General features: G+C 43.5%; 3 protein-coding genes across 4 annotated transcripts; 1 reads left to right on the forward strand and 2 right to left on the reverse strand.

Moving 5' to 3' along the window:
• Nucleotides 1–19: 19 nt before the first annotated feature.
• Nucleotides 20–2,895, forward strand: gemin2 (gem (nuclear organelle) associated protein 2). Its single transcript, XM_072365114.1, has 10 exons — nucleotides 20–276; nucleotides 677–761; nucleotides 933–1,022; nucleotides 1,182–1,241; nucleotides 1,336–1,452; nucleotides 1,613–1,657; nucleotides 1,753–1,821; nucleotides 2,032–2,142; nucleotides 2,380–2,438; nucleotides 2,609–2,895. The coding sequence occupies exons 1-10, from the start codon at nucleotides 155–157 to the stop codon at nucleotides 2,655–2,657; spliced, it is 807 nt and encodes a 268-aa protein (XP_072221215.1). The 5' UTR covers nucleotides 20–154; the 3' UTR covers nucleotides 2,658–2,895.
• A 254-nt stretch (nucleotides 2,896–3,149) lies between these two features.
• Nucleotides 3,150–7,838, reverse strand: pnn (pinin, desmosome associated protein). Its single transcript, XM_072365030.1, has 9 exons — nucleotides 7,696–7,838; nucleotides 7,322–7,399; nucleotides 6,813–6,884; nucleotides 6,186–6,261; nucleotides 5,978–6,072; nucleotides 5,723–5,798; nucleotides 5,395–5,550; nucleotides 5,067–5,205; nucleotides 3,150–4,943 (listed from the first exon to the last, which is right to left on the reverse strand). Exons 1-9 carry the CDS (start codon nucleotides 7,806–7,808, stop codon nucleotides 3,742–3,744), a joined length of 2,007 nt encoding a protein of 668 aa, XP_072221131.1. The 5' UTR covers nucleotides 7,809–7,838; the 3' UTR covers nucleotides 3,150–3,741.
• Nucleotides 7,839–9,292: 1,454 nt separating this feature from the next.
• Nucleotides 9,293–23,706, reverse strand: fbxo33 (F-box protein 33). Of its 2 annotated transcripts, XR_011907732.1 has the most exons (7): nucleotides 23,136–23,706; nucleotides 21,175–21,285; nucleotides 19,458–19,618; nucleotides 19,148–19,356; nucleotides 18,758–19,055; nucleotides 16,105–17,303; nucleotides 9,293–16,020 (listed from the first exon to the last, which is right to left on the reverse strand). XR_011907732.1 is itself a non-coding variant. In XM_072366142.1 (6 exons), the coding sequence occupies exons 1-6, from the start codon at nucleotides 23,576–23,578 to the stop codon at nucleotides 17,038–17,040; spliced, it is 1,488 nt and encodes a 495-aa protein (XP_072222243.1). In that variant the 5' UTR covers nucleotides 23,579–23,706; the 3' UTR covers nucleotides 9,293–17,037. The 2 variants fall into 2 exon arrangements, 1 of the variants encoding a protein (XP_072222243.1); XM_072366142.1 differs by having other exon boundaries at nucleotides 9,293–17,303.
• Between the last annotated feature and the right edge of the window lie 969 nt (nucleotides 23,707–24,675).

Consider the following 24,675-nt stretch of genomic DNA (forward strand, 5'->3'; position numbering starts at 1 on the left):
AACGACGTCATCACTGCACATTTACAAACAAGATGGCGCTTAGTTTGTAAGCGCAGATGCGAGAATCTGTTTCGTCTTCAGTTTTGCTCGTTTGTCGGTATTTTATTTGTACTCTACAACCTTTTGCGTTTGAGGTGAACATTAGTTGTCAGAAATGAAGTCGGACGTAGAGGAGTTGATGCCGAGGCTGCTGCCGGTGGAGTGTGGAGCCAGTACCAAAGAGCTGGACCTGACTGGACCACCGAGGAACCCCCAAGAGTACCTCCGACAGGTCCAGTACGTCCATCCCAGACTATCAGTTCTTCTGTTGGGACTGTGGAGAATCAGGGAAGCTCAGTGTGGGCCAGACATGCGTTTCAGCTGAAATACTGAAATATTCAGGACAGACACTGTGAGGCTCGTCTCTGGGTCTAATTCAGAAATCCGAACCCTACTGTTAAATTGTACTTAAAATGAATATTGTACACACACAGATGTGACAAAAACTATTTTATTTCCTAGCTGAACATTCTGACTTTGTAAAACCTACCTTAACACGGTTCAGATTCTAAATTCACCCTCGGAGTGAGCTGGTGCATGGTTGTCACTCTCTGGCCCTGTGTGTGGCGACCCATACAGCTAATCACGGGCTGCCTCTCCCCCAGTTCTTCTTCTGTAATGTATTTCCTCGTTATAGGTTGGAGGCGTCACTGTGTCCAGAGGTGGTCGTTGCTCAAATCGACCCCAAGAAACTTAGGAGGAAGCAAACGGTTAACGCATCGGTAAGTAAAGATCTTGAGAGAGATTGTGGCTGATGTGATGTGGATTGATGGAAAAATGCATTCAGATTTTTCTTTAATATAGTGTAATGGTAGAAAATTACTCCCAGGATGGATGGATTCGAGCAGGTCCTAAATTAAAAGAGCTGACATGCTGATTAAAACGTGTTACAGGTGGCAGGCTGTCATGCTGCTCCGGTAGGTTTCTCCCCGAGCCTCAGCTGGCAACAGCTCCAAGTCAGCAACTTTTCTGATGTCAGACGGGTAAGAAGAAAGAAACTTTTACAGCGATATTATATTTCCATCAGTGTACAGATGTTTGTAGAGCCTTGGCTGAAATTGAATTGCTTGTTGAGTCACTATGTGCTCCATGTGTCAGGTTCTGGTCATAATTCTACTGTGTTGGTTTTTTTCTCTCTTCAGAGCATCACAAAGAACAGGAGACACTGGAGTAGCCACACTCTGGATGACAACGTACAGATGGTGAGATGCGCTCACACTGGATGTTTCATCTTGGGTTCTTCAGTTTGAGGCATGATGTGCTGAGGACATGTGGGGGCATTTTCTTTCTTTTCAGCCGAAGCTAACAGATGAGGAGGGCTGGAAAAGATTTTGTTTGGGGGAAAAGGTCTACCTGGGCACAACATCTGGCCTCACAGCTGCAGAGGAAGAGCCAGCACTGGATTACAGAAAGGTTGTACCACTGTTGATGACTGACACTGGAATAAAGATTTATTCAAACCAGTAAAACTTATCAAGTTGAACTGTTCCACCAAAGTATAAAATCAGAACTGCTTTCAGTAGTTTGTGCTGAACATAATAAATGTTAGAAGCTGCATTTATCTGTTGTTCAGGTGGGATTCCCCCCCTTCTTAAGCATCGTGAGCAGACTAAACCAGGTAAGATGTTTATGTTCCATGTTAGCATTCATAAAACCAGTCCAGCAGTCTGATTATCGTTTAACGTTTGATTTGTCCCGACTCTCCGTCTTCAGTCCACGGTTCTGATGGTGTTGGACGTCCTCATCAGCTGGTTTGAGGAGCAAGAATTTGTTCCACAGTTGGTGAGTTTGTTAGATTAAATCACTCGACACTTTTCAGGGGCAAAGCCAGAAGGCAACGCTGGTGTTTAACGTCATTAATTTAACAAAGTTTGTGATTTAAAATGACAAAATGTTGCAAACTGTACCAGCAGTGTACAGCAGTCATGACCTTCTTATTACTGCAGAACTCTTATCGGTATGTAAAAGCAGTGTGAAAATGCTGTCCAACAGGGTCGCTGGTTGTATGCTTTGTTGGTCTGCCTGGAGAAGCCTCTGCTGCCTGAAGCCCACTCCTCCATCAGACAGCTGGCCAGGAGATGCGCCCAGCTCCGCAGCATGCTGGTACACCCCCCCACTCCTCTGATCCCTTTTCATCAGCTTTCACTGCTGAAATCTTACAATACTTGATCGGACATTCGCAGCATCTCGCCCACAGATTGTATTTGTTTAAAAAAAAGAATATTCAGAATAATCCAAAGGTTGTTGCCCTTCTGGATAACTTTAAACACTTAGAGCCAAGTGTTTCTTAATTTCTGTCATCATTTAATACTGATCTGTTGGTCTTAAATGGTTCCACAGGACAGTCAGGAGGATGAGAGACTGCCTGCCCTTAACCTGCTCATCTGTCTGGTTGCCAGGTGATTTCAAAATGTCTAACGCTTCATCTCACACACACACACACACACGAAGGCTGCTCCATTCAATCCAATGTGAAGAGCAAACATTTAGTAACAGAACTTCTAATCTCTTTAAAAGTAATGAGTGCTGGAGTTTAGATGCACATCACATGCGTTTGTTTATTCCTCAGATACTTTGAGCAGAACGATCTGGCAGATCAGGAGCTGAAGACGAGCTGAAGCGTCTCATCATGACCGGATGATGAATGTGGAGAAAGAAGAGTTATGAAACATCTCAGCTGTGCACAGATCCGCGTCGCTGAGGCTCGCGTTGGGATGAATGATCCTAAATGGAAGAACCAGGGACAAGACCTTTGGATCTATAAAAGGAATTTGTTTACTTCAGCAGCCTTTTTATAGAAAACAAGCTGAGCTTTTTGTGAATTGAGTTGGAACTACTAAAGATTTGTTAATAAAATGCTTGGGAGGACAGTTGGCGAAGACTTTACTCAAAATAATCCTGATACCTGTGATGAGCTCACATCAAACCTGCCAGGAAACGTAGTTAAAAACTACAATAAAATCTCATTTTGTTAAATGAGAAACTTGAATATGCTGACTGACACAAATTCAGACATTTCAATGTTTGATCTTCACCTGTGGAACGTAAATAATGCAGGAAAGGTGCAAAATGTTCGACCATTTTCTACACCTCAGAAAAGACAACACACATTTAAGCTATACCTCACCTTTAATTATAAGCAGATTATCAGTTGGTACAAAAAGAAAAAAGTTTCAAAATCCAATAGTTGAGCAAATTACACGTGACATTGATCAAACTGTGGAAATAAGGTATGAACAGCAATGTTGCAATAACTCGAACAACCGTAAGTGAATGGTCACTCCTTTCTTAACCATCAATAGCCCAGCCTTGGCATTAATAAGGTGAAAAAACAGAAAAACATCCAACACACAGCCCCATAAAGACCTTTTCAAACCCTCAAAGTCAGACCGGTGAGGTCATCTCCACTTAACCTGACCCGTTTGGTAAAGGGTCCGATTTGGCCTGGCAGCGCACACATGTTGACCAAGTGAAGGGAAATGGATGAAGGAAAGCAGCCAGTCATCAACTATTTCAATTCCATTTGGCTTTTGCCCACTAAATATGACAACGAGAAGTCTCCCGTGTTAAAACTTCCAATGCTAAAAAAACAAAACAGAAACTGGTGTTTTAAGGAGACGTTTAAAAACTCATCTCATGCCACAGACAGACAGCTGGAGGTTCATTTCCTCTCACCGTTTTCACAGATGCTCAATTATCATGTTACCGTCTCTTGTCCTTCCTGTCTCTATCTTTATGCTCCCTATCGCTCCGGGAAGACCTGCTCCGCCCTTCCTCGCTCCTCCTTTTTCTCCTCTCCTTTGCTCCCTTCGAGTCCCTCCCTCCTGCGCTACTCCCTCCTCGCTTGTGGCGACTCCTCTCTTCTTTCTTCTTGTCCCTGCCTTTGTCAGACGGCCTCCTCTTGCGTTTGGCGCTGTTCGGACTGCGGCTCCGGCTGCTGCTCTTCGATGACGAGGAAGACGAGGACGAGGAAGACGAGGAGGAGCGACTGGATCCGGATGAAGAAGAGGAACTTCCACTGGAGGAGGAGCCGGAGGAGGAAGAGGAAGAGCTGCTGCTACGACTGTGGCGCTTCTTCGGTTCCTTTCCCTTCTTCCTGCCTCTGCTACCGTCCTCATTCTCCTTTGAGGTGGTGCTAATGCGGGCCTCCTGGAAATCTGGAAGCTTTTGTGAAGCCTCTCCCCCTGATTTTCCTTTCGCTACCTGCGTTTCCACAGCAGAGTCCTTGACATTGCGTACTGGGCTGGTGGGATCTTGTGCAGGGGTGATGATGACCTTTTGGGTTTCTTGGGCAGGAGAGGCCTCCTCGACAGGCATGTCCGCCACAGCGAGGCCGGGCTGAGGCTGGTGACTGCTGTCTGGGACTTCTTGGCTGATAACAGCTGGTTCAGAGGACTGGGTCTCAGGAGTCTTTTTGTCTTCAAGGTCTGCGGGCTCCTGCTTACTGTCTTTTTCTACCTCCTTTTCCTTGCTCTGTTCTTCCTTCTCTGCCCCTTGCTCCACCTTCATCTCCACTGACCCTGGACTAGCCTCCTTGTCACCCTTCTCCCTCTGCTCCTCTCCTTCCTCCTTCACCTCCATAACTTCCTCCTCCTCCTCTACCTTTTTAAGCACTTCCTTCTCCCGTTCTGCCCGCTCTTCCCCATTATTCCCCTCCGTCACCTTTCTATCCCCCTCCTTCTCCCTTTCCTCCTCCTCCTCATCTTCCTCATCCTCTTCCTCCATCTCTACATCCCCCCTTTTACCTGTCACCTTGGCTACCTGACCTGCTGGCTTACCCTCCGCCGGGTGGTCCATCCTTGAGGCTGTGTTGCCATCCTGGTCGCGGTTTGGCTGTCGCCTAGGGCGCAACTCCATCTTGCTGAGGTGTTCGGCAAATGCCTCACGCCTCTCGTCAAATACAGCTGTTCAAAGAAAATCCAGAGATTCAGAATTAACAAAAGACATTCATTTCCAAGTGACTCTCAAATGTTTCATCTGGGCGAGCAGGAAACATCCATCATTCTTAGAACTTTTTAAACACAAACCATTTAGTTTCTTAGTGGAGTCTTCGAGGAGTTTCTGTGTTGCGGAGCACATTTTTCCAGGCAGATAGAAGATATGAGGCTTGGTCTTTGTGCGAATGTATTTTACCAGGTGATTGTTGTGGCTGGTCCACTCCTCTTGCTGTTTGAAGGGAGACAGGACAGAGACTCTTTTAAACCACTGAGGGAAATCCAACATTTTATTCCAGTGTAAAAGCCTTTTCACTGTCTGCTGCCCTCTGGGCTGAAGGCTAAAGACGGGTATAGTCACAGATAACATGACTTGTTTCTTGATTCCACCTTAAATATGTATCAGGTAACATTTTCTTACCAACTGAGCCAATTCCACTTTCTGTTCCAGTAGCCTCAGCTCTGTCTGCTTGGCTCTCCTCTCTTCAAACAGCTCTCTCTTTTCATTTTCCACCTTCTTCCTCTCAGTCTCAGCTTGAACCTCAAGCTTCTGTTCAATCTCAGTACGTCGCTTTTGCTGTGAGGCGAACAGATGCGGTCAGACAGAGTTAAAAGGAAGAAAAACAACTGCAAAACATCATGAGACAAATATCCAGCTCTGTGTCAGAAACTGGGCGTTAACTGAGGGTTAATATGAATAAACCCTGACAACCCGAACACAGAGGGCGATACAGACAAGCTGTCCTCACCCGCTCTGTAGAGACGTTGGACTCCTGCTTGAATTTCTGCAGCGTCCCCATCAGCAGGCCGAACATGCGCCGATTTCTGACAAATAAAAAGCACAGTTCAAAGATTAATAACAACCCCTGATGTTAGTCTTTTCATCCTCATTTAGCACACAAAGTAATAAAAAAAAAAGAAAAGAAAAAAAGCGAATTATGGATTAAAACATTTACTCAAACTTCATATCTGTATCTGGAGCTCATAAATTGTGTTTTGCCCACCTCTGTTTGCCCTTCTCATCCATGGTTTGATCTTGAATGAGATCTCGGCGTGTTCTCTCCTTGGAGGTAGCTACAACAGACGACTGCAACGCCGGCTGAGAAGAAGAAAAAAGACGAAAAGCAAACCAATTAGTGAAAAGTGTCTTTCTGAAAGACAGAAACAACATCTCTTAGCTGTATGACAGGCAAATGATAAAAACCTTCTCACCTTTTTGACATCGTCATCATCCTCGGCGTCGCTGTCGTGACGCGAGTCTCTCCTGGCCCTCTGGTCCCCTGCCAGCCTGCAGAAACAAAAGAAACACGATCACTCGTCATGAAGCCAATAATCAAAGTGTTTCAACAATAATTTGGGATGTGATCTGCTTCCAAGAATTACAAAAAAAAAAAAGAAACAACAGCACAGATCATCAACGTCTGAAAACAAATAATTCAGTCATCTGTTGATTCAATATGAACTTTTCCTATGTAAGTACTTCATTACATAAGTCACAGAGCTATATTATTGGCTGCCCGTGTATCTAGGAGACACCTTCACATATTTGTTTTATATTTTTTATATTCGAAGAAGAAAAAAAGGTCAAGCTGCTCTCAGGGCACTGATTCATCCTTTATCTATTCATATCAACTCCTCCACTCCACACACAAATAAAAACATTGGGTCTAGTCAAATAATCCTTTTATACTTAGGAAGATTCCCAACTGAACGAAATTAAGGCAGAAAGGATAGGAGATGCAACTTTTAAAAACAATTCCTGCCTTTAAAAATCCATCCCATCACAACGTGAGCAGGATTGACTCATGTTAGATACACATTCAAAGTGTGACACCTTACCTCAGCAGGGCTCCTTCGATGTCTCTCTGCTTGGCAGGGGGGCCGCCGCTTCCAATGTCTGAGAGACTACGCCTGAGTTTGAACACACAGATTTAAGATCAATAAATAAGACTTGTCGTTTTAGATCAAAGAACTGCAAAGATGTTATTCCACGACCATCATGAAGCAGGTTTTTACATTTATGGTCAAACACATTTCCTCGTCTTTCTATCATTCAGACAGTCAACTTAACAACAAATTTTCACGTGCTTTGATGCAAATTAGGTTTTAACTGTATGTTAACACACTGCGTTAATAAATATATGTCCAGTCAAGAGAAGATGCTTTACAAACTGGATGCCTGCTTTGAATTAAAAGCAATAACAATTCAAAGCTTTCGTTTGTGCAGCAGCATTTTTGACGTCTAAGGTGTGTCTAGTTCGATCATTACTGCAAGGTCATAATTCAATAAATCAGCTTCTTCCTTGTTAAACACTGCAGAGTCTGAACTTCATTTGCCACGGCTTTACCTGAGCAGATTGATCCCTCTGCCTCTACCTCCTCCCAGGGCTGCCATGGGGCCGCTGAGCCGACGGAATTGGCCCGGTCTGTGAATGCATCAGTCAACAAGGTCAACGCAAAACTCTAACCAGCCGCTCTACGAACTATCAACAGCTATAGGAATGTGTTAATATATAAGTAACTATGTCGTTATTTTTGTTATAATAACAATTTGCCATTATTTAAAGAAGGAGGTGGTACCAAACGCCTCAGGTGCTACTGCTTGCTAAATAGCCACTTCATGCTAACCTAGCACACGTCGCTTGTCGTTGAAAACCATCAGACATGCTAGTACAACCTCAGAAATTGAGCAAAATCTATGCAAGTCTTTATTTAATCTTACCTTGATTCATTTGGATCGCGACCGGTCAATTTACGAATATTATCATCCACATTTTTCAAGCTTTCCTTGGCTTTTTCGAGCTGGTCTTGCAAACTCCGCACCACCACCGCCATCTTGCTACCAGTTAGCGCGAATCACGTGTTCTTCTTCTTTTACAATCGCCCGCTCATCGTCATCGCCCCATCTTCTTCTTCTTCTTCTTGAACAAACGTAAAGATAACACACACTACCGCCACCTGCTACTTTAAAACGAAACTGCAACCAGATATAACGAGTCCAATCAAATTTTCTTCCCGTAACTTTTCTAATAATGATCTTATTAACAGTGAATTTAGGATGGATCCCGTTTCAAGATTCTTTTTGTTCAAACCTGGGGTTAATAAGTAACGTTTGGAGATAACAATTCATACATCTGGTAACTACATCACCCAAAAAAAAAACTAAATAGACACTTACTTTTGTATAAAACAGATTCAAACAGATTATTCATACTTCGCTTAAAGCTCATTATAAAAGTGACAAAGTGATCTGCTAGTTCAGCCAAAGTAATCACTGTACCGGCATGTTTTGACTTGAACTGAATGCTACACCCACTTGAGAAACAAGCAAAGGGAAACAATGTATCTCTGATCCAATGTAATAAAAGTACAGAAAACTGGTTTGATGTTGAATGATCATCTAAGAGTTCTCAGAAATCCCACGATCCTGAGAAATTCTACAGCTTAAATTAGCTAAATAACTTTCATACAGTATAAGGATTCACTTCTCAGCCCAGCTTGATTATAATAGCAACACATTTGAATGTAAAATACAGTAAAGATTATTTTCATATCTGCATTTAGCAGTGCTGGATTTCAGTTCCACTCTGCAAGTAGTGCAGCTACAGTAACACCAGTGCATGCTGAATTACGCAACAGGTTCCTTCTCATCTGGTTTCTGCAGAGCTGGTGGTTTGTTGTTTGTGGCCAAAAGAACGTGTTAATTTTTCAGCTAAATTGTGTGAGAGCAACGTGATTCTAATGGTCTCTTAATCTGTTTGTGTTGCATGTTTTAGAGTAAAAACATGTTTTTTCTTCATGTCTGTAGTACTATCATTTTCTTGGCAGCTTTCCTCTGTTGGTGCGCTTTATTTGGTAGTGTTTTTCTTTGTGGTCATGTGGTTTTCCTTCGTAGGCCTGTTATTCCTCTCACTTCTCATACCTGCTTTTACTGTTTGGTCTCTCTAAGTGCATGTCTTTTCTTTACGTCTTGGTATTTTGTGTCACTTTATAGTTGTTTCATCTCCATTTGTCTGCTTGTTCCAAACATGTCATCCTTTTCTGCTGTTTGTCTTTGTAGGCGCACCGTTTCCTCCTTGTGTCTCTGCACTTCTCACGCTGTCTCTTTGTATTCATTTACCTTCTACTTGTCTCCTCGTAAATAGATTTGTTCTTTCCAAAAACGAATCGGTCTCAGCTAAAATAAAATGTGTACAATTGAAAATATACACAAGTAAGTGCTGGAGCTCTTGGAACTGAATTTGTATATTTGCAGACTAACTTTTACTTGCTGTTCAAGCTTAAAACCAACAGGTGAAGAAATAAGACAACAAGCAAGCGGCTTTTTAATGTTTTTATTCACTGACTAAAAGAAGAGAAGCATTCATTCAACATCAATTCAAATCAACATTCGGCAGGTTGACCTCTCAAGTGTACGCCATCTGTCAGTTCAAAGGTTTTTCATGGAGGTTTGTAATGTGCCCCCCCTTTTTTCTCTACAACAGAACCACAAGTCAACACTGTTCTCAGTAAAATCTGTCCTCTTCGCTGGAGAGGACTCTTTCCCTGCAGACTCCTCCAAACAACAGCTGGGGGGTGGGGGAGGGATTTCAAACAAGTTTTAAAATTCATCAGGTGTTAGTCAGGATCTCAGCTAAAATAACTATTCACAGACACTTGTTGGGACTCTTTGGGGTGGAGCTCGACTTTGCTCAGTCTTAATAAGTCATAATCCAATCTTTTGAGAAACCAATTCTCCATCAGACACATTTAAAAGCACGCCTTGTTCAGTCTGACACTCACGATATAATTTGGGTGATCCAAATGTGGCGTGATCTTAGAAGATCAGGTTTTAAAGTTGTATATGTTCAGATGTTACTGAGATATGCTCCACGATATTTTTAAGTGTGTCCAGCTGTGTTTTGGGTTAAGTCTGGTTCCCTGCTTACAGAAGGAAGGTAAAACCCAGTGCTATGTGCTCACTTTAGCAAACACAGTCACGCAGGAACATTACTCAGAATATTCAACATTAAGGATGGTAAAACCATTTCTGCAAAAGAAAAATAACACAATTACATAGCTTCTGATTTACAAAGTCTTTGTGATTTCATAATATACTTCATGTTCATAAATTGAACCCGGACATGTGTTGCATAAGAGTATACGACGGTAATGCATTGTTGATACCTATACAAATATGCTCTGTGTGAGTTTATATATATATATATATATATTTATATATATATATATTTATTCATATAGTTTATATCTCTTCCTCTATGGTTTTCTAAGACGCAGCCGGGCGCTGTCAGCACTGCTCGTGCCCCTTTGTGGCCACTAGTAAGACTGCTGTTATTGCAAACTGTCCTGATTTTAAACAAATGCACAACATTCGTACCACGATAAAACTGGGGCCGTCTAGCCAGTCTCACAGAGACCAAGAGTGAGCCCGCCGTCACCGCTGCTGTCGCTGGGCTGGCTGACCAGAATCATAAGATCTTAAAACTAAATGATAAGATTTCACAAATCATCATAAGGCCAAGTATTGTCATTGCAAGTTCTTATTAGTTTACATCTTCATTTCTACTGTGTGACAGTGAGGAAAAGCAAATATAAAAACAAAAGAAAATGAAAGTTTGGACTATATGCATTCCTCTTGCATAGTTGTGAGGCTGGACTGGGCAGCAGGCCTGCCTGCCTGGCTAATTAGGGAGGTTTGGCTCTCCAGACTTGACAAGAAAGACTTTGTTTACCAGCCAGAAACATCAGAGCCACAGTAGCTGAGATCTAAATGGAGATAGTTGGCTGCCACTTAGGATGAATTTCTATCAGTTCCTTGATATATCTCTGTATGCACCAAATATTCTGGCATATTTTGGCCAGGTTACATGATCAGTGCCGTTTCGTTGTCTCTTTTCTAGAACTACAGAGCAGCAGATATACAATTACACCATAAATAATTAACTCGTGCTGAGATCTTCATCATAAAATTGCAAGAAAATGGTTTCCGTGTCAGCTATGACTGGCACTGAAGACTGGAGTTTCCAAACTTCCTCACAGTGTGGCTATCTGCTAACTTCCTCGATCTATGTGAGGCTCCCTGCCACCGAGAGCCTCCTACCCATCTACCCACATTTGTTACACAACACCGATTTTATAGCAGTGCAATGCACATCCAGTGTTTTTTCTCCAGCTTACTGAGACGTATCAGGATGTTAATCAGATTTTTCACATTCCTGCATAAGTCCAGCCCGCTGTGAGCTCACTCAGTCTTGCATGTACTGGCTGTAACCGACGGTTGTAGCATTCAGAAAGAAATTCAAACAGATTTTGTGATGAGGACACCCCGTCCCTCATGAATCCTTTCAGAAACATTCCTACATGCCTTTCAGAGAAGGGTTTGGGCTCAGAACAATCTCATCGTCTCTTTCTGAACAGCTAAACGTTACAAACTCTTAAGATGGCATTGAGCTGGTCGAGGTGGAAATGAAACGAGCGACATTTGACGAGCGTCTGCCTGCGTTCAGACTGATGCAGAACTGACAGTCTGCTGCTTTGGTACTAAAATAACACACGAGTGTTGAATCAAACCCTTTTTACGAGGGCCTGAACAGACAGGCAGGCAGGCAGACCGATCTTTGTGCATTTACAGTTCTGTTCTGCCATTACAACACTTTTAACGTGTTAAAGGCTGACCGACTGTCTCAGATGGAGCGAATAAGAGACCAGCTCTGTTGATTTAACTACTCATCAGGCCACAGGAGCCACGCCATCTTCCAGAAGTCCTCTATGAATGCATATAAGGAACAAAAAATTAAAAAATACACATCAAAAGGGCAGTACAGGAACGACTAGTATTGGTCTCCTGAATACCTGACACTCCATCTCCCCTCTATGGCCTTTCTAGCCGCTTTTATGGCAGTGCCCATTAGACAGAAGGCTCTGCTTACTGCGTCTTTCTCTCTGCGTTTGCACAACATAACGAAGCCATAGTGAAAATGGCCTCAAATGAAGGTCCGAAATGAACCAACGTCCTCTTGCTGTAATGTGATTGTTACCTGCCAGACTGGTTCAATTGATCTGAAGGACAGAGCAGGTATTCTGGCTCTCATATTTAGCACAGTCACAGTAAGACGTTTGCATTTCAAACTTTTTGTGTACCGGACACAAAAGGCCTCAGAAGCGTCCCGAAGCATGGCATCCCAGAAACACAGCTGACCCGTGAAAGAGCGACGCGCCCTGAACAATCCCTTCTGAATGGTATCACACCTCCACTCTGCTCAGACCAGCTGCTAACCTGGTGTGACCCGTCAGTGCGAGCTGCAACCTCCATCCCTTCAAACAGACCATTCAAAGTAAAAAAAATAGATATAGTACATCTGTTTCGAGAGATTCATTTTCATGCATACACTGTAGCTATGTAGTAAACTGTTTGCTAGTCAGGTGGCCTAAGCGACCCTCCTCCCCCAGTGTGGAATGTCCTGTTCCTAGCAGCAAATAACTTTACAGCTCAAAAACCCAGGAGTAAGTGCTTCCCCTCAAACAGAACACATCACATCAGGCACGCTGGCCTGCCTCGTGGCCAGGAAGCTGCTCTCTCTTACAGAGCAACTTCTGAAAGCATCTGTGGGAGCTTTAAGCTCTCGATGCGTTCTCCTTTTGTTTTACATTCACAGTGAAGCAGCTGATTGACAGGAGAAAGAGAGAGGGAGGAATATGGTGATGCCCCCTCTGAGCTCCTGTGGCACCACTCAGCTGTGCTGCACTGGGCTGGACAGGCCTGGCTTTCATCTGTGACACCTCAGCAACATGCACTGCAGACCCTGAGAGCCATTCAGAGGTAAGAATTCAGCCACACTGTACAAGATGTGCGACAACGTTGTTAAGCCTTATTGTGTTGTTGTCGAATATTCAGTAATGCCATCTAAAATATATCCTTACATTTCTACACACAGCCACTGACACGAGACTGGCCAAACCTTTGCTTCCAGGTCTGCTTTGGTCTATTCACTTCAACCACGAGACGAGACAGTCGACATGTTACAAGGTCCAGAACAATGTGGTCCAAAGTATATCAAGGACAAAGTTTTGAAGATACAAAAACAAAATGTAAGTAGTTCAGTTCAGTGGAAGAAACTAAGAGCAGGAACAGGAGGTGAGAATATCTGTAAGAGTGTGAAGGAGGAAGCAGTACAGTGGGAGTGTAGGCGGGCACTTCAGATAGACTTGCGTCTGGGTTAAGTTTGTTCCACTGTGGTCTTTGGCAGCTTAGAAACGCATCAAGGGAGGAGAACAGATCCAGTGACTCCTAATATTCACACTTGTGAGCTAGAAGCCTGAGCTATTGTAATGTTCCATCCTCCTCCTTTTCGAAAACCATCTGTACCCTGAGAGCGAAAGACTTCTGTTCCTGTTTCATGCTGCGGCAGAAGTGATACGACTACAACACGAGCAAGCGCTGCCCTCCAAAAATACACACACACACCCTCTCTCTCTGGTGTGCATAAAATAAATGTTGGCTGCATGACTGACAAAGTATTCACACATCTTATTCACACATTTCCACGGTTTACACATGAAAACTTGAGCAAAAAATACAGGCACGCTCCAAGAGAAATTAAAACACTAGTGTGGATGCTCCAGTCACTGCAGCTTGTAACACAGCTTCCCTAAAGATTGACCTAACAACAGCAACAACGAACACCGAACACAAAGCCACCCACTTAGAGGGATGAGATTTGGAAAGCAGCGACTTCCAGAAGCTTTGAGACACAAGCTGGCTCAATATTTAGCCTCCGTCACTGACGCAGATTTCCCTCTGGATTTCTTTTCTTTAAAACTCTTTGTCCCAGGATATTCAAAACCTGTGAAGCAATTTCCTTGTTGGAATCAGAGCTTTGGATCTCCCTCCACCACCTTCGTTTAAATATTGTAGCGTTATACTTTTGATTTCAACTCAAGTTTTATGATGTATACGTTACAAATGATCAATACATTCACCTTTGATTAACTAGTTATCCAAACCACAAATATGTTTCTATAGCTGTCTGAAAGGGAAAGCAGTGAAGAGTGACAGCTACATCTGATGAGCCACCAAACAGCAAAAGCTGACTTCCAGATGAAGAGGTTTGAAAGGACAATAAGCGAAGGTGGAAGATGGTCTTAAAAAAAAAAAAAACTTTAAAAAAATATGCTTGTTTCAGAAAAAAAAGACTTTTCTAATTGAGATGAGATCTACTTTCACGTTACATTCAACAAAAAAAACAACAACTGCTGTTTCGGCAGCTCAAATGACTCTTAAAAGAGAACAAAAGGGAGGAGATGGGAACCAACATAATTTGGTCTGAGAGTTATGTTGGCATTTCTTTTCCCTCTGGGTGTTTGAGTGTACAGCCACAGAGCGCCAAAGTGCATTTATCCTGAGATATGAACCAAGGACTACACAGATTATCATGGCAAAACCATCAAGGTCCATCAACTGGAGAGCAAACATTTGGTAACCTCAGGCCCGTCACTCGGACCGATTCATTCTGAAGCTAGTAAAGTGCGGGGTGACTCCAGGACAATGGTTTCATATCAGGGGAAAACAACTGAAAATCAACTACAGACCTCCACAATCTGCACATCCAGCATCCTGACATCTCTGTCTGAGCTGAAGGAAGAGAGAGAAAAATCTGGCGGCCTCGAGCCCCGACTAACTTTGATTTTTCTGGTAAAATCTCGACTTCGCTCTGGAAACGCCTTCATAAGACACCAGAGCACAGCAGCTGTCACAGCGCTGGAGCACGACGCTCAGACTTGCCTTCAGACAGCGTGATCAGTGCCAGCCTTGAGCTATCGACACGTTGGACTCGGAACAAACATCGCCGATGACACCGTCCATGGGCTCAGACATTTCTTAGGCCCAGCAGGTCCTCTACCGACCGCACAGATACAAACACGTGCAACGAGCAGCTAGGTTTTGTCATTCTTTAGTCTTTATCAACCTTAATCTTTGAAAACAAATGTATGATTAGGTTTGCTGACCCTCCATCTGAGGCGGAGCGAGGGTTTATCCGATGGCAAGATAAACAACGTCGACGACAACAACTATATCTGGGAAAAAGAGAGGCTGTTTCCAAGGCAACTGTGACTGAAAAGGTAAAAAAAAAAAAAAAGATTAACTGATTGTTTCGCACATCCTACTCAACATCATCACCGAAGCCTACCTGAGACTGACAGAGGAACTTTTAGCTCACAGAAATGAGCCACACGACCCAAAACCTTATTGTGCTATAGGTGCCAAAGACAAAATAATTTAACCTGTAATGTCCAAACTCAGTGAGTCAGCAGCACTGGCAGGATATGGATCTGCCAGATTTCTGTGGCTGCACAGTCGGCCTTCAGTGTGGAACACACAGCCGACTTAGAAATGTGAGCCAAGCTATATTCAGTGCATCTTTTTCTTTCCCCCGATCTTAATCATGAAAGACCTACACCACTGAGAAACTGGTTCCTGCTTACAGTACTGTTGGCATGGCTGGTATCTGCCACCTTAGAGCGCCTCACCTACTGAATACTGCTGTTGTAGCATGGCCTCGCCATCAACTTGGAAGTAGGTAGAAATAGATTTCTGAGGACAGTTTTATAGGGCATCGTGGAATTAAACAGCCCTTTCATTCTAGGATGATGCAAGACTAACAGGTTTATTGATCTCAGAGCCCTTCTGACACCCCCATCTCAGCATGTAAAACAGCAGAAGAGCAGAAGAGTTTTACACAAAAGGGCTCAGAGACCAAATCGAACCGCAGATATATTAATCAAGAATATTGGAGAAAACTAAAAATGCAACCAGTGTACTGCAGGTCAAAACAGAACGTGGTGTTGTTCTGTGACCTTCTGAAATGTATGGTTTGGCTCTGAGTGTCAGTCGAAACACAATCCTTCCTCTTCAGCTGACGACTGAGGTCCCCCAAACAGTGAGCAGGGTGGGCTGAGTGTTGGCTGGAAGCATGTAACCATATTCTCCACAACAAAGTCAGTAAGGTGCTCAGAAGCCTGAATAAAACCTCCTGGTCTGGAAATGCCACTCTCTACAGGCTGACATGGGTGGTGCTGAAACCTGCACCAGCACTGATTAGCCACACTGCCATTTATCAGTGGGGCTTCCCACCCTACTGGCAAGCCTCTCCAACCAGTGGACGAATGCATGAGGTGCTCTCTCAGAGCAACAGACGAAGCAGCTATTACCCAGGAAGTCACTGATCGATTAGTTTACACACTCCAACGTTTGCTCGAGTGGAGCAGACACACCGTCATAGAGCAAAGGTAAGAAAAAGAAAAAAACTAACTTGTGTCTGAACACACGTCCCCCCCTTTAATCCCACCGGTCCATCACTCAACCCGCCTGCCTGTCCTGTTCCAGCTGTGAGCAGGATACTAATAGATCTGTATTTAAATACACACAAAGGCTACACAGGCAAGGGAACCACCACACAGGAAAAACTAGATAATACACAGAGCAGGGAGACATGGAAAACAGTCCAAAAATTAAAAAAAAGCAAAGGAAAGGAAAGGAAAACAAGGAACAACTTAAAGTTACATCATACGGAGGCTCTGGAGGTTATTCAAGGTGATGGAGAGGGCGCCGAGCACTCGTGGGCAAGACCAGGCCAGACAGAGCCAAGCGAGTGTTTGAAGCAGCAGGAGTCGTTTAGGCAGACAAATTAAAATCTCTTGAGTGACATTCCTTCCAACTGAATGAATATCATTTTTTTAAATTAGGATATCGGTTTTTCAAAAGAATAATTTGAGTTGCGAGATATATTTAAAACGTCAAAAAGTCGAATCTTTTCGTCCGAGTACGTGGCTGCAGATAACTAGATAATCAGGAGGAAAACAGCATCTCCTGCATAAAAGCTGGTGGGAAACAAACTCAAAGAATAAAAATGAAAATAAAAACAGTTCATGGAAATGTCATTTTTAGATTTTTTTTAACCTGCTTTTGGCTTGGTTCACAGGCCTTAATGACCTGGACTGGGCTGGCCTGGGCTGGCCTGGTCTTGCACATTTTCGGCTGTGATGTGTTGGCTTTGCCATCTCTTGCCTACATGCCCATGCTGAAGGCGTGCAGCTCGCGGTGGAAGTGTTGGGTGGGTTCAGACAAAACCACGCTGGAATCCAGGCAAGGGTGCCAGACACGGCCAAGGCCCAGAGAAACCTCTTTCACCAAGTTATGGACTGGGTCTCCCTCCATGTACAAGGACTGGTCCGGGTCGAAGTCAATGCTCTCCTCTGAGACGGTCAGGATGCGGAGACTGGAGCCCCGCAGTCGAGAGATGGCCACCAGGTTATGGGACCACACAGTGTAACCTGCAGGCAGAGAGGAGTTCAGGGCGGTGGACTTGTGACAGGGGGTTAATTCAGCTTTACAAACACACCTTTCAGCTCTGTTTTTTTACCCACTCTTTGTTGTCCCAAAACAAAGAACTGCTTATGTCAGTAGCTGGGGGCGGGGTTATGGAGCCGGTCACAAACACCAAAACAGTTTAAAAGCCAGATTGGTGTTATTCGGATACCAGAACAAGACAAACGCTGGAATCTGTACGTTTCACTGAACCGTCTCTCTACAGAAAGTCAGAATATACCAGAGAGACCATCACATATTGTATTGAAAAGGTCAAAGTGTTGCGATGACCTTGCTCTTTTCGACTGAGGCAAACCAAACCAGATCTCAACTAGAACCAACTTAGAACCGACTCCAGCACCATCTCTGAAGCAGCAATGAAAAGACTTTAGGCAACTCTGTTCCAACCTCTATCAGAGAACTCATACGTCAACATTTGGAGGGAGCCTGTATCCACACCATTAAGGAAATGATCAGCGCTCGTCCTTCTCTGTGCCTGCAGACACCTGGACAGGCTGTGCAGCGTTTCTGTGTCTTACAGCCGAGTGCTGAAGCTGCTGAAAGGCTCTGAAAAGGCAGCGAATGTGGAGACAAACAAATCTTCCTTCTGCACACGCTCATGTACTGATTAGGTGCATCTGTGCTTTCACCTTTTTTCCTTTTCTTTAAAAAGAAGAGCATTTTAAACCTTAAGGTTTTCACGTAAACATAAAACTGTCCCCTAAAAACCTTTTTCAACCTTCGAAGAAACTAGAGACACGAAATAAAAACCATCTGAGAGGGTAAACCTTCAGCTTTCATTGTAAATCGCTGATTTTGCCCTCATATTCAGACACATTCTTAAAAATGTGCATGTGACATGGCCATCGCTCCAGGAAAGGTAAAACAAAGCATACATCACCTCAGGTCATGATAGATTAAGGGGGGAGGAGCTAATATTATGGCGAGAAGACATAGGAAGAGGGCGTCAATAGAATAAATAATAATAAAATAAAATAATGCCTTTAACAGACGCTGCATTGGATGAAAAAGACACCAGAAATAATTCACTTTATCCACTATATGCAGTAAATCAGCTGGCAAGTTTCATGTTTTTTTCTGTTTGTTGACAACTTTTGATGTCTGTGTTGCATATTTTAGTATTTAAGAGCCTTTTCTGTTGATGTTCAGCAAGTTTTAACTTGTGCAAATATTTCTATGACTTAAACTGACATTCAGCTGTTCACAGCAGTAGGTTTATAGCTTGCTGCAGATGACAGGAACCAGCCTGCTAACCGTGAGCCATGCTTCCACCTAGCCTCGGACAGCACATCACTATGATGCCTCTATAATAACACAACAATGCAAACTCACAACTTACATTCAGATCACACTCTGAAAAAAGCATTCAAATGGACCGTATGTCACACTTTGGACTCACCGTGTATCACCAGCACAGCAAGTTGAGTACATCTCCAAGCCAAGAGGACGAGGGGGTCTTCATTGCGATTGACGCTGAGGTCTGGGAAGTCGGGACCATCCTTCAGGAGCAAGAAGTGAGTCAGAGTTTTGTTGTACTGCTGAGAGATGAGCTCCAAAGTGGCGTCGGTCACCAGCGTGCTGTAACTGTCCAAGTGAAGACGCTCTAGCGGAAGGCTGGGCTTTAGGACCCTGAGGAGCTCAGAGCTGTCCACCTCCAGAGCCATGATGTACACTCGCAGATTGGCACTCACACGAATCTGTGAAGTTATGTGAAATTCATTTAGTTCAAAGTTAAGTATCTGTCAGGATAATGCGGCATCAAACAGAGGCTACAGCACCGCTGCATTACCAGTGCCTTCCAGTCATCGTCTGTAGCTGTCCCTTCTAACGGTTTGAACTCCAGGGCAGCGCCGTTGAGCAGCAGGGAGAGGCGGTGGAGTGGAGTTCGCCGAGGAGATGCCAGCAAACCACAAAGCTCAGATGTCAAGTCAGAAAAGTCCAGAGCCAGAGAATGAATGTTAGAGAGACGGTCCAACTCTGACGGTGAGATGAGCGGACCTAAAGGAATCGTTGCCACAGTTAATTCAGACAAACCTACAGCGCTCGCCTGCTGCTGCTGTTCAGCATTCATGTGGGTGATGCACCGGGTAAATACAAACCTAGCTGGTGGTCAAGTAAACTGAGGTGCCGCAGACTCTCAGCGGAAGGATTTGACAGGCAGGCTAAGGAACAAGGAGTCACCAGGCCCAGCATGAAGCTGCAGGACAACCACCGCAGCTGCCTGCTGTTAGACAGCAACTCCATGAACAACTGCTGGATTCTGTTGTGAGCAGAGAGGATGGCTGATTAGCTTCACTTCCCAAAACCAAGACAAATATCATCCTGGAAACACACATTTGGAGTCAGAACTAAAAAAAGATTCATATCAGGATGTAAAATGATCAGAAAATCCAAATTATTTAAGTGTGAATCAAAACATACCCCTAATACAGGATATGCCCGTCTGCTTATGTGTCAACACATTTTTTGGTATCATATGGCAAACATAGAAGGGCCATAAACACATTTTTTGGTATCATATGGCAAACATAGAAGGGCCATAAACACATTTTTTGGTATCATATGGCAAACATAGAAGGGCCATAAACACATTTTTTGGTATCATATGGCAAACATAGAAGGGCCATAAACACATTTTTGGTGGAGAATAGAGTTCATGCTCACATTTTATTTCAAATACAAAAAACGTCGACAGACGCAGTTAAAAATGCAGCAATGCCTTAAACCTGCAATGGATCTTCTCTATTAATCTGTTACGCAATCATTGGATGATTATTCTCTCAGTTGCAAGTTGGAACTTTTCTTTAATATGAACAAACCTACACCAGTTACGACAGACCCATCTAATTGGTTTCATTTCTGCTTCCTCTCTGCTCCGTTCTCCTCTCTGTGACCTGAAAACTGATCTCATAAAAACATTTTGAAGGAAGCCCCAAACAAAAAGAAAATCCTGGAAGAGAGAGGAGGCTTGCCGGAAGTGAGGATGTACAAATTCATCCTTCGGGGAAATGTTTTTGGCATCCATGATGTCAAAAGGGTGCGTGATCTCTTACACCCTTAATGCTAAACGTCTCAAACTGGTAAAATACAGCGGTAGGCTGCAACAAATCAACAGCTGGATAATGCAGTTATGTCACATGTTAAATCTAACTGCCTGTTATCTCCTCTTTCCTTGTGTCTGTCCTTGCCTCCTTAACTCACATCTCTGCTGGGAGGGACTAAGACGCAAGGAGTCGAGGATGTACAGACTGGTATACTGAGATAAGGGGTAAAAGTGAGATGAAGTCCATAAGAACAGGCAAGAATCTGTGAAATGTTGGGTAATAGGCAAATGTTGGGAAACAAAGACCAGTACTAAAAACACGGGTATGGAACTGATTTCAGATTCTCAGAGAGGTTGAATTCACACCAGCATGTGCTAATTAGCATCAGCATTTAAAGCTCTCCGTCTCTCCACAATCACACACTTTCTTCAGAGGCTGTCTGTACCTTCGCTGCAGAGACTACATTATTAATTTCTGTGCTCTCTAATTGGATGATAGTAAATTTAGTAAATTAATCACTACTCTGGGACACATAACAGCTCACTTTCTACCCAAAATGGGAGCCTTCGGTGCCATTTCACCCACACACAGAACACTAAACATGACTACTTATTGACAATTGTGATTTTGTAGCTCGTCTGTTACTAACTTATTACATATTTGCAGTCCCATACAAGATAAAAGGTCACCGATGATAAAAAGAAATCCCTCTGTGGAAAACAACAACTAAATCAAACCATTTTACATGAGAGCAGCTTTCATGCTTCCTTACTCATTGATCTTCTTATCTCCCTGGTGAATTTGGTGAAGGTTGGAGCTGTCCAAGAGTCCCTCTTGCTGGAGAATAAAGGTGTCTCCATATAGACTCAGTTTCTGCAGGTTTCTAGACAAGGAGAAGAAGAAAAAAGGCACTCAATGACAGATCAATAGTGACAACACATCCTGCTGATAGAAAACATCAGTGTGACACAGTAGTCTTTCCATCTGTAGACGGTGCTTTCACTGTGGCGTGTTTGCTCAGTCAACATTTGTCTGTTATTACAGCAGTAATATCAGGCTCCAGCCCAAACAGACCAAAGGGGACGTTTGAAATACAAAGAAGAAACAACTGGACTACAAGTTAAGGTTTTCAACAAACAAGCTTGGAAAGGAATTCGCATATTAGGGAAAGTGCAGCCATTTTGAGCAATCTAATTTGGCTGTGCCTTTCCATAATTGCTGAGCTTCTATCTTCTATCATACAAAGACGTGTGGCTGCCGTGCACTTTGCTGCATTGCTGTCGAGAGTCCTTTATATCTCAGTGCCCAAAATAGATGAAGCAGCAGCAGGCTATATGCCATAATTTAATGCTTTCGGAGGCTGATGCAGTAAAGGTCACAATGCACTCAATTACATCCTCCTAAACAGTATGTTTACACCTTTTAGAGAAATGGTGCCACAAACAACAGATTTACTTCGTCTACATTATGTCTGATGCACCCACTTCCTGTGTAACAGCTGGCTGCTAAGCATCATCGCCTCACATGCACCTACTTAGTGCCCCTGGGAAAGTACACAGATACACTGATAGAAATGGAAAAAAAAGTATATTTTTATTTATTTAAAACTATCAGGCCAGAAAGTTGGATATGGCAGCTGTTGGATGATTTGTCCTGATGATTAGTGTTAAAACTTATCACTGGCATAGCATAGACAATTCTGAAAATACCCGAGATTTGTACTGACAGGAAATGGTAAAAGTCGAACACAAACAACCACAAGCGTATCTGATTTCTGAAATCTGAGCAGAAGACCTACTTCCATATTTAATTTTTTAAAAATCTGAGATACATTTGAAGGCCTCACAGCATCATCCATTTTCTAACAATGATAAAACTTTTCATCCCCCCTCTGTCAATGTAAGCATATTCAACATCCAGAGTACCTGCAGCTAATTTGGCCTAATGTCAAAACTGCATAAGAATCAGTGGCCATGGATTGAGTTTATCAGTACATTTGTAAGCAGAAACCATTCAACACAAGAGAAAAGGTTTCAGCACCCTCAGCAGAACTAAGACAAGAAGTGAAAACCCCTGAATGGGTGCCATTTCAATACCACAAAGCACTGTGGAGAGTAATAGAGAATGTTGGAGAAGAGGTGCTGCACTGAAATCCAAAGTCTTAACATAAAAAGGAAACTTTTGCAGAATGGAAATTTCCACTGCAGAATAATCCAAGTAGGTGCAATTTATATAGGCTGCTCACCGATTTTCAACAGCATGCCTGAGCTAAATATATCCACACGTAAAGTGTATATGTGTGTGTTGGTGCTGATATCAGCAAGTCATGGTCAACAAAGCTTTTTCTAGCCGCCACCAGTGCTGCATTGTGTCTGCTGGCTTACAGAGAGCAGTCCAACATAGAAATAGAAACAAAACACGCACGTATCATATATATGTAGAAACATAGAGGTTTCCTTACGACAGATGCCAAACTAAGCAGTGACATTGTTGCCGTTAAATGAACAATGTCTGGTCATACATAACAGTGGCTGTCAGCTCCACCGCAAAGACACGATTACGTAACTCCTAACGCCAGGGTTTGTTTATAGCCAACTAAGCTAGCTGCTAACTCACTGCAGGCAAACAAATGCTGACAATATTAAAAAACGGACCAGTGTGTCAGGAAAAAAAATCCTAAAATCGTATACTGAAATACCCCCAAAAGACAATATGAGACGAATTTAACGATACCTATTGTTTCGGATGCTGCTGAACACGCACAACACCTGGTCCAAGTAGGTGACCATGGCGTCTCTCCATCGCTCCGACAGCTGCGGGTCACCATCGGGACCGGGAGGCTGGTCCATCCTGGCGGACGACGGGTCATTGTTCAAAGGGCTGAGGTTGCCTTCCACCGGTGCGAGTTCCAGCTGCAGCTCGCGTACGAAAGACCCAAACTTCCGCATGAGGAACTCCAGCTTCTGGGTCTCGTCGGAGCTCGAGCCGCTACCGTTACAGCCGCCACCTATCCGCAGTTTGAGCTCGGTCCACAGCGCGGGGTAGAAGAGACACTCCCTCCACCGTGAACACACGGCCGAGGCCCGGAGCTTGTCTCGGTCGGACAGAAAGGAGAATATGTGGACGATAAGCTCGCTGGGCAAAGCCATGGCTCCGACACCCCCGCACAGAGCCATGGCGAGCTAAAAAAAAAAAAGAGGCTGTCCGAAAAACCGACCAGTTCTAAATGTTACAACCGTTCTTTTTAAAAGATGCTGCAGCGGTGAGCCTCCGAGACGCTTCTTCCTCTCGGTGAAAACAAATCGTTTTTTTCAGCTTTGCCTTCAATACTATTGGACCGCACCACTCCACGTCAAAACACGGGGGACAAAACAAGTATTGCAAAAATACCCGCAACGGGATTTCTCTGATATTCGGTGGTTTGGGAAGTTGGCGCTTAAAAACAGCAATGTTACGACTTTATTGGTACTTTCCCATGATTTTGGGTTATCAATGTGTACACCGCCGCATTGGTGGCTGAATGGTTACGTCCAGAGGCTCTGTTATTTTTGCCACACCATGGTTGTCCGCAAGGGGGCAACAATTCTCGGCAGAAAAAACCTGGAGCAAGCACGTGATCTTTATTTTGGTGTTAGATTCCAGCGGGACACACCCCCACACGTTCATACTCCCTCTGCAAAATCCACTGGGAGAACAAGAAGGCTTTACAAAATGTTCCTGCTCACTACTTTCACTGCCTTAGTGCTGAATGGCGGCTGCAGCGGAATTTAGTTTTCATATCAATGTGAAACAATAAGATCATATGTAAAAATACACCTGTGATATATTGAGGTGGGTTGAATAAATCCGACAAAGACCGGGCTGGGATTTTACTCAGGTGTCAAACAGCACGGAACAACAGGTTACAAACCGGGTCATAACTTACTACAACCACAAGGGACATTTCACTCAACAAAACCCAGGTGACAAATCTTCAACCACTAAAAACCAGGTTGCCCATCTGATTCTTCACAAGTTGAACTAATTAACTTATTTTGCACCAGTGGTGTGAATGAGAAACACAGAACAGTCCTTTGTGGAATGACTTGGGTCAAAGTTATAACATTTAAGATCTTCTGATCAGATTTGCTGTATTTATGGTTTTGAAATCTGAATTTAGAAAGAAACAAGCTGTGAAAGAAGACGTGAAACATCCTCTTTCACTAAACCTTCTTGCACTTGTCAGTGGTCTGTATTTCTCAAAGGAAATACACATTCCTCACACGCGCTGATA

The sequence above is a fragment of the Leuresthes tenuis genome, unplaced genomic scaffold (assembly GCF_036924035.1).
Source record: "Leuresthes tenuis unplaced genomic scaffold, fLeuTen1.0.hap1 SCAF_15, whole genome shotgun sequence".
Classification (NCBI taxonomy): domain Eukaryota; kingdom Metazoa; phylum Chordata; class Actinopteri; order Atheriniformes; family Atherinopsidae; genus Leuresthes; species Leuresthes tenuis.